The 14077-nt window shown below is 42.1% G+C and overlaps 2 protein-coding genes across 5 annotated transcripts in view; both read right to left on the reverse strand.

Annotated features, from left to right (window-relative positions):
• LOC114907474 (store-operated calcium entry regulator STIMATE) overlaps positions 1 to 552 on the reverse strand; it is a 54735-nt gene extending 54183 nt beyond the window's left edge. Inside the window, exon 1 of one of the 2 annotated variants that reach the window (XM_029243181.1) lies at positions 239 to 485. In XM_029243181.1, the coding sequence (XP_029099014.1) occupies positions 239 to 398 (160 nt within the window). In that variant the 5' untranslated portion in view covers positions 399 to 485. Of the gene's footprint in view, positions 1 to 238 lie in introns of both variants that reach the window. The other variant, XM_029243180.1, reaches the window with a different exon arrangement.
• Positions 553 to 6465: 5913 nt separating this feature from the next.
• Positions 6466 to 14077, reverse strand: part of SFMBT1 (Scm like with four mbt domains 1) — a 132535-nt gene continuing 124923 nt past the window's right edge. For 2 of the 3 annotated variants that reach the window (XM_029242392.1, XM_029242394.1), the window contains exons 18-21: positions 10920 to 11098; positions 10494 to 10739; positions 9502 to 9630; positions 6466 to 8391 (exon numbers count right to left, since the gene is read on the reverse strand). In XM_029242392.1, coding sequence (XP_029098225.1) covers positions 8251 to 8391; positions 9502 to 9630; positions 10494 to 10739; positions 10920 to 11098 — 695 coding nt within the window. In that variant the 3' untranslated portion in view covers positions 6466 to 8250. The remainder of the gene's footprint in view (positions 8392 to 9501; positions 9631 to 10493; positions 10740 to 10919; positions 11099 to 14077) is intronic. The other variant, XM_029242391.1, reaches the window with a different exon arrangement.

Here is a 14077-nt window from a genome sequence, read left to right on the forward strand (position 1 = left end):
GTAGGGGTGACCCCTGACTAGAAGCTGCCGCGATAAGGCGAGGGACCCAGGACCCTGGGTCGGGGCCAAAGATCCCCCTCGTCTGGGAATGCCCAGCCTGGGCTCGCGGGAGGAAGGCACCTTCGCCAAAGGGCCCGTGTCCCCAAGGCCTGAACTCCTCAGGCAGGAGGGTCCCCGAGGCCGGTGGGCCCGAGGCTCGCGGCACAGGGCTTCAGGAGGGTGGGGGTCCCAGACTCACGCATCAACGTGCTGAAGGCCACGACGCCGAGCAGCCCCTGCAGGAAGATGCCGAAACTGTGCATGAGCGCACCGCTCTCGCAGCGGCCCGCGCCGGACGCTACGGTGGAAGGCGGCCCACCCGGCAGTGAATGGCTCGAGTTCCCGGCAGGACCCTGCATGGCGGGCCTGGCGAGGGGCGCTGGGCGCCGCCGCCCAGCCGCCCGCCCGGCCTCGCTACCTGCGGGGCCCTCGCCACCGAGCCCAGAGCCCAGAGCCCAGAGTCCGAGCCGGGAGCCGGTACCTCAGCCCCGCGGCCGACTCGGCGCCGCGCGTAACGCGACGTCTGAGACCGCAGCGCCTGATTGGCCAGGCCCGGCGTGAGGGCGGGCCTTGGCAGCTCCTACTCTCCCCCCCACCAGGGGCGGGGCTCCGGTCGGAGAGGGAGCGGTGTTTTGGATCCTGACCACAGGTAGGACAGACCAGGTGAGCTGGGCTGCGCAAAACGGATTGAGAGCCCAAGCCCGGACTCCGAGCTCCAGGTCAGGAGGGCAGGAGCAGGGTAGATCTGTGACGAAATTTTTTTTTTCCCTCTAAGATAAACCCCTGAAGAATTTATGAAAAAATACTTCTGGATTCCACCCCCAGATTCCGATTCAGTTGTTCTGAGACGGTGGCCAACAATCTGCATTTTCGGCAAGCAGGCTGGATTATTCTGAGGCAGGTCGTGGAGGAAAACAATCTGACTCCGCACACAAGCATATTCTTTCCAACCCAGACCTTCGGTGTCCTTGTACTTTCCTTGTTAGTGCCAGTATCCTGGCCAAAGGCTTGTCTTAGATTCATCATTCAGGCCCCGAATCGACTTTTCCTCCCATAAACGTAATTTAAATGGTCATTTCAATCCAACTGCCTTCATTTAAAAATATACAGGGTATATGCTGTAAACACGTGGATGTAACCCCATCTTGTTCATTTTGAACGTGATTCATAAAAGAAAACCAGGTTGCTGGTATTTGTCAGTCTCCAGGGCCTCCCTCCACACACACTCACATTTATTCCCACTCAACCCTTTCTGACTCCTCAGAACCTGCTCCCTTCCTCTACTAGGGCCTTTACTCCCCATTCTGTCACCTACCCTCTGAGCTGCCTCTGGCTTTTCTCCCGACACCTCTTGTTGGTGCTCTCAGGTCCCTGACCAGGACTGCATCCACTTAATGCCAGTGTACACACAGTATTATTCCAGTAGACACTGGGGTACACTTGTTGAACAATAAATACCAAACCTAGGGAAAGTTCCCCTAAAGATAGCCATCAAGAAATTCCAATTACATAAAAGGTCAATGATATCTAAAAGCTTTCTTGGTTAACAAGAATATTAACTTGATTATCTGGAGAACACAAATGCTACTGGCTCCCTAGAGCCAATTCTCCAGCCCTTCTCTTACAATGCACTTCCACACCTCTGTGCCTTTACATGGCATTCTAGCTGCATGGAATACTGTTCCCTTTTCCCTGCTCCATGAACTGCTACTCATGCTTGAAGGCCTGCCTGACACCCCTGTCCCCACTGTGCATCCACATTACCTTGTGTGTGCTGCTCCACTAGAACTTTTCAGACTGCTAAATTAGACGGCTGTACACACCTCTCTCTCCCAGCTGAGTGTAAGCCTCCTGAGGGCAGGAACTGATTTTCTCTCAGCCTTGAATCCAACATAGTGCCTGGCGCAGAGAGCATGCAACAAAATGCTTTTTAAATTAAATTGATTTTTAATTTATAAAATTAAAAACTCTCCACAAGTATTGACCATGGGAAAATACAGAAAATCAGGTTAAGAAAATAAACAGGTAAGGAAAAATTGCATTACCGTCTTTAAGTCTAAGAAGGTCCCTTATGGGTATGTATGCTCAACAGTTACAGTCCACGTTTAGAGAGAACCAAACAATAGGATGTGTCCTTAAAGCCGAAGAGATTGTAGTTGGGCATAAGGAGATTATTAATTGCTTGAAGACACAGCTCAAGGAAAATTGCACACAGAGCTGAAAAATGAATTTTTTTGACAAAGCAGTGCTCTGCACATCCAGATGTGGAGGAACCCTAAGGCCCGTCGCTGCTGTGCCAAGGCAAATGTAAAGAACAAGAAGCAGTCTTCAGCGATCGGGGCAGAGTCCTCGGTGGCGGGAGCAAGCTCACTATGGGAAGTTCTGCTCTTCCTACCTTTTCTGAACAGCAATTAAAAAGTACCCAGATCCAGAGGGGAAAGGATCAGACAGAAGGATGGGGGGAGAATTCTGGAAAGGTTAATTTTATTGAAGCAGGAAGGAACTTTCTCCTCCATTCAGAGATGATTCTCTGAGGTCCCACTGGAAACAGTTTTGAAGGATTTACTCTGGTCAAGATGCCTTCTTTGCTGTCAAAGGAAGTTAAATATACCTTAAGACCTGTTTTAATTTTCTCATGACCACTTAAAACTGTCATAACATACCACACGTTTATATACACTCTTATTTACAAACCAAAAAAAAAAAAAAAACCCACGCAAAATATTCATCCAAAATAGTTATTTTTTAATCCCTTGAAGTTATACCATCAAACTTGATGGGAGTTATTTTAATAGGTATTCTTGTGCATATTTCTCCTTAAGTATACTTTATCCTCAATGCATAACTTTTAAAATTAAGAGAAAAACAGTAAGCAGGAAGGATACAACGCAATATGCATTTCAGTTTGTTCCAAACAAGCAGCTTAAAAAAAAAAAAAAAAAAAGGACAACATACATTAAAGTGCATCAGTTCCAATGAGTTAGTATTAGAAAAGGGCCTAAGGACAGTGCTGGAACCAGCCAGGAGTCCCACACTGGCAGGCCTCTGATTGTCTTCAGAGAATAGTCAACAGCAAAAAAAAAAAAGGAAGAGGAAAAAAACGAGCACTTAAAAATCTCAAGAGAAACATTCAAAGTACACTTCCCAAGAGACTTCTTACAAAAGGAGATAAGTTTTAATTTTGTCTAAACTTTGTAACCTCCCTCAGTCATCTGCTTTGTGACTTGATTTGCCCCAAGAGCCTACCTTCATCCTTTCAACACTATTTGCTCACGCTCACATCCACTCTACCAAGGTAGGCATGCAGTTAGATAAACGAAAACATGTAGAAACCCGTAGGACTGAGTTCCCACGCATCCTGAGAACAGGCACACCTATTAGCAATGGTAGCTTCATGTCACTAGCCAGTGTCATCCTTTGCCTCCAGAAATAGTCGGAGACCCTTGCCTCCCACAGCTTTAACTCCATTACTGCTGGAGTTAAAGACATGTCCGGCAAGGCTGTGGCTTGTTTCCCTTTAAGACAGTCCTTTGCGATAGGCCACGGCACCAGAACAGACCCAAATGGTGTGTCAGGTCAGAAAAGACATAAAGGAATGGAGTTTTAGGCCTACTTCTCCATTCCTCCAACCCCCACTCCTGGTTCTGCTGGTTCTTGCAAAAATCTAAGACTTCTGAAACCCTAGAACGAAGAAAATCGATCTCCAGTGCACTTATGGCCCACCACCTTCTACACCTTCACCCCTAAGGCTGCCCTCAGAAACAGAACTACCTGTGAAATCTGGTACAAGTACAGAGGAGATCCCAGGTGAGCAGGCTTGGAACCAGATCCATTTGGACTGGGCTTAGAGTTTAGAACTCTCCTGCCAAAACTCCAAGTCCATAGGTGACTTATTTAGATAAATTCAAATTTCCAAAGCATATACATCCTGACACAATGGGAGGGAATCATCAAAATTCACTAGCAAAACATTGTAAAGTGAATAAAATCAAGGAAGAGTTATACGTGCATGAAAGTGATTGATTTCTTTTTGGTTTTGCAGGAGGCTCTGTCCTACAGGGTTTCCGAGCCAGCACCATGACCATGACACATGGTTACTTTGGGTGGACCCAAGACCAAAGACATTCAAATTTTTAAAGGGGGTACCCAGTCCCTACTGAGAGTTATACTCCATTTGCTAGTGCTCCCTTCTCCTTCATCTTCGAAAGGCCAACTGATAACACAGAACACTTTTGAACTTACACACACACACACACACACACACAAAACATCCCCAATATACAGGACCAAAGTTCAAACTTGGTGTGTGTTTCCACTGCCGAGGCTATGCTCCTAACAGCTCTCTCAGAGTATCTGTGGGCATCAATCAAACCAGCCCATGGTGTCTTAAATAAATGTCTTTGGTGATAGGCACCAAGTAAAAAGAAGTGCCTATGATAGTTTTCCCAATGTCCCCATTTAGTTAAATCTTACCTACAGTTCCCTGATGTTCTGTGTGTGCCCCAGAAATACTTTCTGGCTTGGGGGAGGGGATGGTTCTGAGTACTATCCAACCTGAGGCCTCCTAAAGCTTTTACTCTGTATTCAGTTATGGTATTAGTGGCTGAATTGGTACAAGAGAACAAGTAAAATGTATTCAAGTCCTCAGGAAGCTTTGGTCCAATGCCCTCTCTCTCTCAGTGAGAAAAATTTTACTTCCAGGAGAAGGAGCATATAAAGGTCAAGTTCTGAACTGGTTTTCTATGACTGCCTCTATTGTAATTCAATAAATATTTACCCAAGAAGCCCATCCCTTCCAGAGGTTGGTAACTATCCTTCCCTGACCTCTTATATCTATAATGTAGATGCTGGGAGCCACCTACAACGCTAAAGAAAGGCAGATAGGACGAAAGCTCCCATTAGTGCATTTCCTGCATTAGCCACCACAGTTCTGCTTCAACGGAGAGGAATGGAGGTGGTTTACAAATGAAAACAGCACAGTCCCCAGAAGCCCACAAAATATAGTCAAAATGTCACAGCAAATCTTCGCATGCAGTAAAAGGTTTCCCTAACACACCAACACTACAATAAGAGGCTTATACCGGTCAGTCAACTTCAAGGTCCAGGAGCATGATACAATCCATTCACCTGTTTCCAAGCTTGTCAATTCAGGATCAAAAATGGATCCTGGGGCTTCCCTGGTGGCGCAGTGGTTGAGAGTCCGCCTGCCGATGCAGGGGACACGGGTTCATGCCCCGGTCCGGGAAGATCCCACATGCCGCGGAGCGGCTGGGCCCATGAGCCATGGCCGCTGAGCCTGCGCGTCCGGAGCCTGTGCTCCACAGCGGGAGGGGCCGCAGTAGTGAGAGGCCCGCGTACGGCAAAAAAAAAAAAAAAAAAAAAAAATGGATCCTGGAAAACTTCCTGACCTTAGGGAGGCTATGGAGCCAGCTGAAGGTGAAATTTAGACAAATGCAGTCCCTCCTAATGTACCTCGCACAGATTTAAGAGGTTGGTATCTTTAAAAACCAAAGTTCATATACCTATTGCAACATAACAAACATTTTACCCCAACATGGTGAGCTGTTATCAGGCTGAATATATGTTTTAGAATCACGACAATCAGACTGTCACTGCTGGCCAGTCCAGCTCCAGCCACATTATGAGGCAAATGGAGTCTAAAGTTTATACTTAAAAAAAAAAAAAAAGCCCTGTGCCAAATTCCCAAACAATTATCCTCTCTTCTGTGACAGCCAGGGATAGGGACTGGGGGTATATAATACTTCTTTAATGTAGTTGCCTGATAAACTATTATCTTGGTATGAGAATGCAAAAAATAGGAAGTAGGTAGGAATAGTAAGTAGGAAACCCTACTTACTTGTCTAATTTAGAGTCAGCTTCTCTCTGGGAGAAAGTTGAGCTTGAATAATCATGGCATAAATAGACAAGCTGGCTGGGGCCCGACTCTACCTGATCAGAGACTACTACTTAGGGGCGTGTGTTTCATCCTGCAGGGGCTTTGCCCCCTCACCTGTGAAGGCAGGTGTTTTAAATTCTATGGTTTCTGAAGAAGTCAAGAGGGAGACAATATAACAAATTCACTGTTGCATTTGGTAAATTCTCTCTTATAGAAAATCTCATTTTCCTAAATAAGACAACAATGTTAATTAGTTCCAGACTTCTTTTGTTTCATTGATCTTCTTCAAGGAACTCTTTGCCTTAGTGCCTTGACTGCTGAGCTCTCAGGAAATTTTATTATGCAAGATACCCGCCTCCCCCACCCCCACCCCCACCCCCCTCCCGCCGAAACTCTATCTACTTAATGCTAACTGTTCCCAAGCATCATATATATGCTTCTCTTCCAGGGGCATAGAATGAATCAAAACTTTAAAAACTATATCTCCAATAAGTTCAGACATATTAACTTCTACTTAAATGAAGCGTCTTTCCAGGTATATCTGGTAGTAACCTAAGCAAAGAGTTGATGCTTTAATATATGGTTTGGTTGGAGGGCCTGAGTTAAGGTGGTTCATACATTATCCAATGAAGAGAAGATTCAGATTACAAATGTTTGCCAAGGTCCATAAAAACACGTGGGGCAGCGGGGGAAGAAAAGGAAAAAATCACAATCAGTTTAAATTTGTAATAAAATTACCGTATATTTGTATAACTGTTTAGAATTTACCCAGTTTGTAGTTTTAAAACATTTTCAAATCTTCAAGAGGAATGATTAGGTTATATATTTGCAGGTAACTAGGATAATTAAAACACACACACACACACACACACACACACACACACTCAGCAAAGCAAACCATTTAAAGGAAGCAACCTATGTATCTTTCCTCATTCCACATGGTTGGAACAGTACAGCAAATGCTATTATTCTATAATAGCTAACAGTGCAATCATAAGTGAAAATTTGCCTGTTTAATACCAACTTGAGCTGGGTCAAAAGAAACACCTAAAAGGAAACTTGAGTTATTGAGTGGGAATTGACCGTAGAATACATTCAATTTAAAGGTTTAACCAAAGAAAGAGTAAACGTGACTAGGCAAAGACGTTTCTAGAATCCTTAACCATCTCTCACTCTTTATCCAGCCACTGAGGACATACTGTGATGGAAATGCCATGCTCTGCATCACCCCTCCTAAAACTTATTTTCTCTGTTGTGCTTCTACACTATCTGCCTGGAGACACCGAGAAAGATGGGGAAATGGGCTTTACTGTGGGTCCAGGGAACACTTACTGATTTTTACCCAAAGTGAGGACTCTCAAAATAAAAGACAAACAACTATAGAGAAAAGTAAACACAAAATAAAAGCCTCTGAAGTCCCTCTGAGAACTAACAGGGAGAAAGCAATTCAACTGAAATAGCAACAATCTTTGAACTACTTGAAACAGGCAGCCCAACCTGGGTCAAGATGCAAAACAATGACAGTAGAGCTCTTAGATCAGTCAGTTAAGGAATTGGTGTTAAGTGCCACACATTATTTTTAAGAAAGCAAACAGTGTTTTTTTTTCCTCCAACTCTGTCATAGTTTTAGTGTTCATGTAGCTTAAAAATGGTATCATTAAAACAACCTCATACATGGCTATAAGCTCAATTATCAACAGAGGTAGTAAACAAAGGAACTCCTAAGAATAGATTTTAAAATGGATCAAAGTGTGACTGTACATTCAAAACCCTAGAGCCACATAATCATCCCCAAAATGAACTGTTTTAATTTAAAAAAGCTTAAAAAACACAATGACAATGAAGCACTGATGTGCCTTAGGCACAGTCCCAAATCAGTGCTGACTTAAAGCTATGTTCTCTCTTTCCAAGAAAGAGAAAGCAGAGAACAAAGTTCAATCTACAATGGGAAGGAACAGAAAGAACAAAAAGAAAACCAAAAGGGTGCTTTCCAGCAACCTAGATTATTCTTTGTTTTCAGGCCACACCAGTGGAAATGCTTATTCTTCTATAGGAGTCTTTTCTTCACAACCTTTATTTTTTTAAAACTGCAATCTGCTGAACAAGAGATGCCCACATTTTCACTGGCAGGAGAGCCACTTCTGTGCAGTTTTTGCTTACTCAGTGTGGGTCCTTCTTCCCTGAAAGTGCAAAGAGAGCAAGCCGACACCTGCAGGGCCCAGAGCCCCAGGACTATTTCAGCTCCACTTGTAGAGCAGGGCGAAGGATTTGCTGCATTTGTGCTTCAAAGATACAGCTCACTTTGGTTGTCCTTCTCAGTTGGCAAACTGTTCATAAAAAGCAAACTTGATCCTCTCTATGTGATGGCAAAGTTTGATGGCAGGGCCCAGTTTTAAGTCCATGCACTCTTGAACGGTGGGAAGGGTAAGGAGCAACAGGGCCTGCCCATCAATTTCCTGTTAAAGCATAAAATACAAATCATCTGTGATGTGCATGAGTGGCAGCTCGACCATTACAGCCCTGGTTCACTTTGCTTTGTCAAAATCAAAAGTCCCTGTGCTTTTCCTTTCATCACTTTTTCCCTTTAAATAAGTATCACACACTTCCTTTTAAATGCCTCTCACAGTCCTCCATACTAATCAATCTTCAGAATTAGTAATAAAGGGGACTTCCCTGGTAGTCCAGTGGTTAAGAATCTGCCTTCCAATGAAGGGGACGTGGGTTCAATCCCTGGTCGGGGAACTAAGATCTCACATGCTGTGGGGCAACTAAGCCTAGGCACTGCAACTACTGAGCCCACACGCTCTGCAGCCCGTGTGCCACAACTACTGAGCCTGTCTGTCACAACTAGAGAGCCCGTGTGCCGCAACTAGACAGAAGCCTGCATGCCGCAACTAAGACCCAACACAGCCAAATAAATTAAAAAAAAAAAAGAATGTGTAATAAAAGTTTTACCAAGGGTAAGAATCCATTCTGCTCTGCAGAAATCCAGTAAATTAACTAGCCTAACAGTAACCGGCAACTAAATGTGCCAGAAGAAATATCTTTTTAGAGGACTCTTTCTAAATCTGAAAGAAAATATTACCTATAAACTGCAATGTTTTCCTACTCTGTAACATTCATAAAAGCCTGACCAGCTTTTCAAAGATGTTCAGTTTTGAATCTCCACAATTATCAAAGCAAAATTTATTTCAATATTTAAGGCCACAGACTATTTCTGTTAGAGCCTAACACATTATAGATGTTAATTATTTTTTAAAACAAGCAGATCATTATTTTGGAAAAGAGGAGGATAATTAAGTATAGCATGCGTAATTTTAAGCTATTTAATAGGGGATGGAAACAAACTCTTAGGAAAAATGAGAATGCAGTAATAATCTGCTTCAACTATGGAGGCAGTCAGATAAGTAACTTTTTATCATAGTTCTACTCCTGAGAAGGGAAATAATTTTTTGTTTGTTTTGGATAGAAATATTTTTCCTTAGACTTGTAAATAAATTGCTATTACCTCCACAGACCTCTGCTAAAGAGATACATTACTAAAACCTCAAGGTCTTTGTGATTACCTGGTCTAGGAATATTCTTGCTAGCGGAGCACAGTCGGTGGATCTGATGAACCGCACAACATCCGCCACACTCCACTTCAGGGGGTTACTGTCCAGGTGAAGCCTTTCAGAAACTTCAATCCTTATTTCCTTCATTCCCCACAACAAAAGCAAACCAAATGGTGTTAGAGCTATTTCATTCTAAGAAAGTCTCTACATAAAGTCATAACCCTTTAAGGCAGGATTTAAAGTGGTTTTAGGACATGATTTCTCCCAGCAAGGATGGCAAAGGTCCATACACATTAGGTAATCAGGAAATGTTTGTCTTTTATAATAAGAAATATTTACAGACAAGAATTCATCTCAAAGTTTCAGCACAAATAATTTGGACAATTTAACAGAGAAGAATAGTTTTAAAATCTTCTACTTGTTCCTTGGTTTATTTCAGGTCACTCTCTGGCAGGGTGCAGAAGTAGACGGGCTGGTATTTCCAATAAGAGAAGGCTTAACTAAATTATCAGGATAAATCGTTTTTAACCACTTCTGTTCACAGACTATATTTAAAAAGCAATCCAGTTTTAAAACACTAACTTAACTGCCATTCTTATAATGCATGTATGTGTTAATACGCATGTATGAATCGACCAAACAAAATGGTTTAATCAGAACCAAAAAGATAATTTATTACTACAAAACCATATATATTATGAAAAATATCAAAAGGCAGTTTTCCCTAAACTAAATGACAAGTTACTAATAAACTACCAATGAAACTTTTTTTTACTTAAAACAAGCAGCCATTCTGAGAGAGACTTTCCTCCTGATAAGCAGCTGATCTCCAAATAATCCTTGAAATGCAAGTAAATCACTGAATTTGGGATGTTTTTAAAAAAGACACAGGAAATTCAACTGAAGCCATAGTGAAATAAGTGTAACACCAACATCATTAACGGTTAGATTCTAGAGGGAAATTGTCAAGAGAGAAAAAAAGACTGTAGTTTTAAAACGGGTACCTTTGGTGAAGGAGGTTTATTCTCATCATCAGAAAATGAAAAAGTGCGAAGCTCTCTTTTTCTTCTCTGTCTGTCTGGAGGCAGTGATGTGGATATCTCACTTTGGGTGGGAGAGGAGGAGCAAGATTTTTTTTCTGACATTTCTGACTCTTCCTGTAGCTCATCCTGTTGCTCAGATGTACTGCCCTCACTTAGGGAATCATCATCCCCTTCATCTGGGTCATCCTCATCTTCACCTCCACTTCCCTAGAGGACAAGGAGAGAAGTCTCATTGAAATTCAGGACAAATCAGTTCCTGGACCACGAGACCATCTTCCATTGGCCGGAGATCCGAATAGAAAGACCTGCAGGTATTCCTTCTGTCTGTATTGTAAACCAGGGATCTCTTGGCTTCTAGACATTACAGGTACATCACAGATCTCGTACCTGGGGAGAGCCCGCTGGGGTATTATCAACAGATGCAGAGGAGCGTTTCTTCTTATGAACAAAAACATTTTTTCGCCTCTTTCTCCTCTTACTCGCTTTTTTCAGGGCACATGCTAAGTTACTATGCCCACCAGGTGGCCTCCCAATTCTTTTATTTTTCTTCTTTCCATAGTAGTGTGCTAAATGTGAATGACAAAGAAAAATGAAGTAGCTTCATTATTTTTGTGTACCTCAAACCACAAGAGATTCCACTAGCATAGCACAACATGGGTACAGTGTATTTGATTAAGGTTAAATTCCATACAATGGAATAATCTTGACTACAGACTCTGAATATACAGTTTGATTAGTAACTGACAAATGCATAAACCTGAATAATCCTCCCCCTAATAAGATACAGAATATCTCCATTAACCTAGAAAGTTTCCAGGGTCACTTCCTAGTTAGTCCCCCTCACCAGAAGTAATCACTATTCTAATTTCCATCACTATAGACTAGTTTTGCCTCATCTAAGGAATCATTCAGTAAATACTTTTTCCAACAAGGCTTCTTTCACTCAGTATAATTTTTTTTAAGTGTTTTTTTTTTTAATTTTAACTTTTTTTTTTTTTTTTTTTGCGGTACGCAGGCCTCTCACTGCTGTGGCCTCTCCCGTTGCAGAGGACAGGCTCCGGACGCGCAGGCTCAGCGGCCATGGCTCACGGGCCTAGCCGCTCCGCGGCACACGGGACCCTCCTGGACCGGGGCACGAACCCGTGTCCCCTGCATTGGCAGGCGGACTCTCAACCACTGCGTCACCAGGGAAGCCCTTAACTTTTTTTTTTTATCTTTGGCTGCATTGGGTCTTCGTTGCTGCACGTGGACTTTCTCTAGTTGTGGTGAGCGGGGATTACTCTTAGTTGCACGGGCTTCTCATTGCGGTGGCTTCTCTTGCTGTGGAGCATGGGCTCTAGGCGCACAGGCTTCAGTAGTTGCAGCACGTGGGCTCAGTAGTTATGGCACACGGGCCCTAGAGCACACGGGCTTCAGTGGTTGTGGCGCACGGGCTCTAGGGCAGGCGGATTGGCTTCTTAACCACTGCGCCACCAGGGAAGTCCCAGCATAATGTTTTTGGGTTTCATCTATGTTGTGTGTATGAGTAGTTCATTTCTTCATATTGATGAAGAGCATTCCATTGTATGAATATACCAGTTTATCTATTCTCCTGCTGATGGGCCCCTGGTTGTTTCCAGATTTTGGCAATTATTAAGTTGTAGTGAACATTCTTGTACAAGGCTTTTAGTGGGCAATGTTTTCATCTTCCTTGGGTAAATACCTAGGAATGGAATTGTTGGATCATATGGTAGACATACGATTACCTTTAAAGAGGCTGCTAACAGTTTTCCAAAAGGGTTATATAATTTTACACTCCACCAGCAATGTACGAGAGATGTAGCTGCTCTGTACACCTCTGCCAACATGTGGGATTGTTAGTAATTTTCATTTTAGCCAATCTAGTGGATATATAGTAATTTCTTATCGTAGTTTAAATCTGCACTTCCTTGACAACTAATGCTACTGAGCACATTTTCATTTACTTATTGGCCGTGTGCGTATCTTTTTTTGGTGAAGCGTTTATTCAAGTCTTTTATTCACTTTTTAAAATGGTTTTCTCTGTTTATTTAATTTTTTTACTGAGATATAATTCACATAACGTAAAATCCGTCATTTGTACATATTCAGCAGTCTTTAGACACAGACTATGAATGAATACACTGTTGTGCAGCCATCACCACTATCGAATACCAGATCATCTTGTTTCTCTTTTTATTTATTTATTTTTAAATTGAGGTAAAAGTCACATAACAAACAACTAAACATACAAAAATGTACAATTTAGTGGTATTAGTGTAGTCACAATGTTGTACAACTACCAGCTTTCTCTAGTTTCAAAACTCCTCTTTTTATTGAGTTGTGAGAGTTTTTAATATATTCTGGAGACAAGTTCTTTGTTGGATATATGTATTAAGAATATCTTCTCATCTGTGCGCCCTCAGGGATGCCAAAACAAACAAATAAACAGGAATATTTTCTCCAGACTGTGGATTGTCTTTTCCTTTTTATAAATAGTATTATTAAGAGAGCAAAAGTTTTTTTTTTTGCGGTACGCGGGCCTCTCACTGTTGTGGCCTCTCCCGCTGCGGAGCACAGGCTCCAGGTGCGCAGGCTCAGCGGCCATGGCTCACGGGCCCAGCCACTCCGCGGCATGTGGGATCTTCCCGGACCGGGGCACGAACCCGTGTCCCCTGCATCGGCAGGCGGACTCTCAACCACTGTGCCACCAGGGAAGCCCGAGAGCAAAAGTTTTAATTTCGGTAATGTTTAATGTATTAGTTTTTCCTTCAGGTTAGTGAATTCTGTGTCCTCTCTAAGTAACCTTTGCCTAGCTCAAGATCTTCAGGATACCTCTTTTGTTCTCTTCTAGAAGCTTTATAGTTTAGCTTTTACATTAGGTCTATGATTAATTACCTTGAATAAATTTTTGTATATAGTGAGGTGGAGCCAAGGAGCTCTGTTTTTGCATTTTCGATTTGGATATCCAATTGTACCAGTGCCATTTGTTGAAAGAAATTCCTTTCCCATTAAATTTATCATTTTTGTTGAAAATTCTTTAACTATACAAGTTTGTCTCTATTTCTAGACCCTCTATTCTGTCCCATCACTCTATTTGACTATTCTTTCATCAATACCCCACTTTTGATTACTATAGTTTATGGTAAAACTTGAAGTCAGATAGAGTAAGCCCTCCAACTTTACTCTTCTTTTTCAGGATTGTTTTGACTATTTTAGGTCCTTTGTATTTTCATATAAATTTTAGAATATAGAGACAATTCCAAAAATGAAATATACATAGTTTAGCTCTGAGTTACATATTAAAGTAATATCAAAATATAATGTAATTTTTTGCAAAAAATGAATACTAAAGGATATAAATCCATTTGATATCATTCAAATTACTAATTGGGAAAAATTATAAAGAGTCCTAAAATCTAGGCTAATTTCAATTATATCATTGTGAAAAATAAATTCAAGACAAAAAGCATAACATAATCCACATACATCCAAAGGCTCAAATTGGTGTACTTATACGTGTGCTTATATGAACAGTACATTTCACT

The sequence above is a fragment of the Monodon monoceros genome, unplaced genomic scaffold, assembly GCF_005190385.1.
Source record: "Monodon monoceros isolate NGI ecotype Baffin Bay Population unplaced genomic scaffold, NGI_Narwhal_1 Super_Scaffold_3, whole genome shotgun sequence".
Lineage (NCBI taxonomy): Eukaryota > Metazoa > Chordata > Mammalia > Artiodactyla > Monodontidae > Monodon > Monodon monoceros.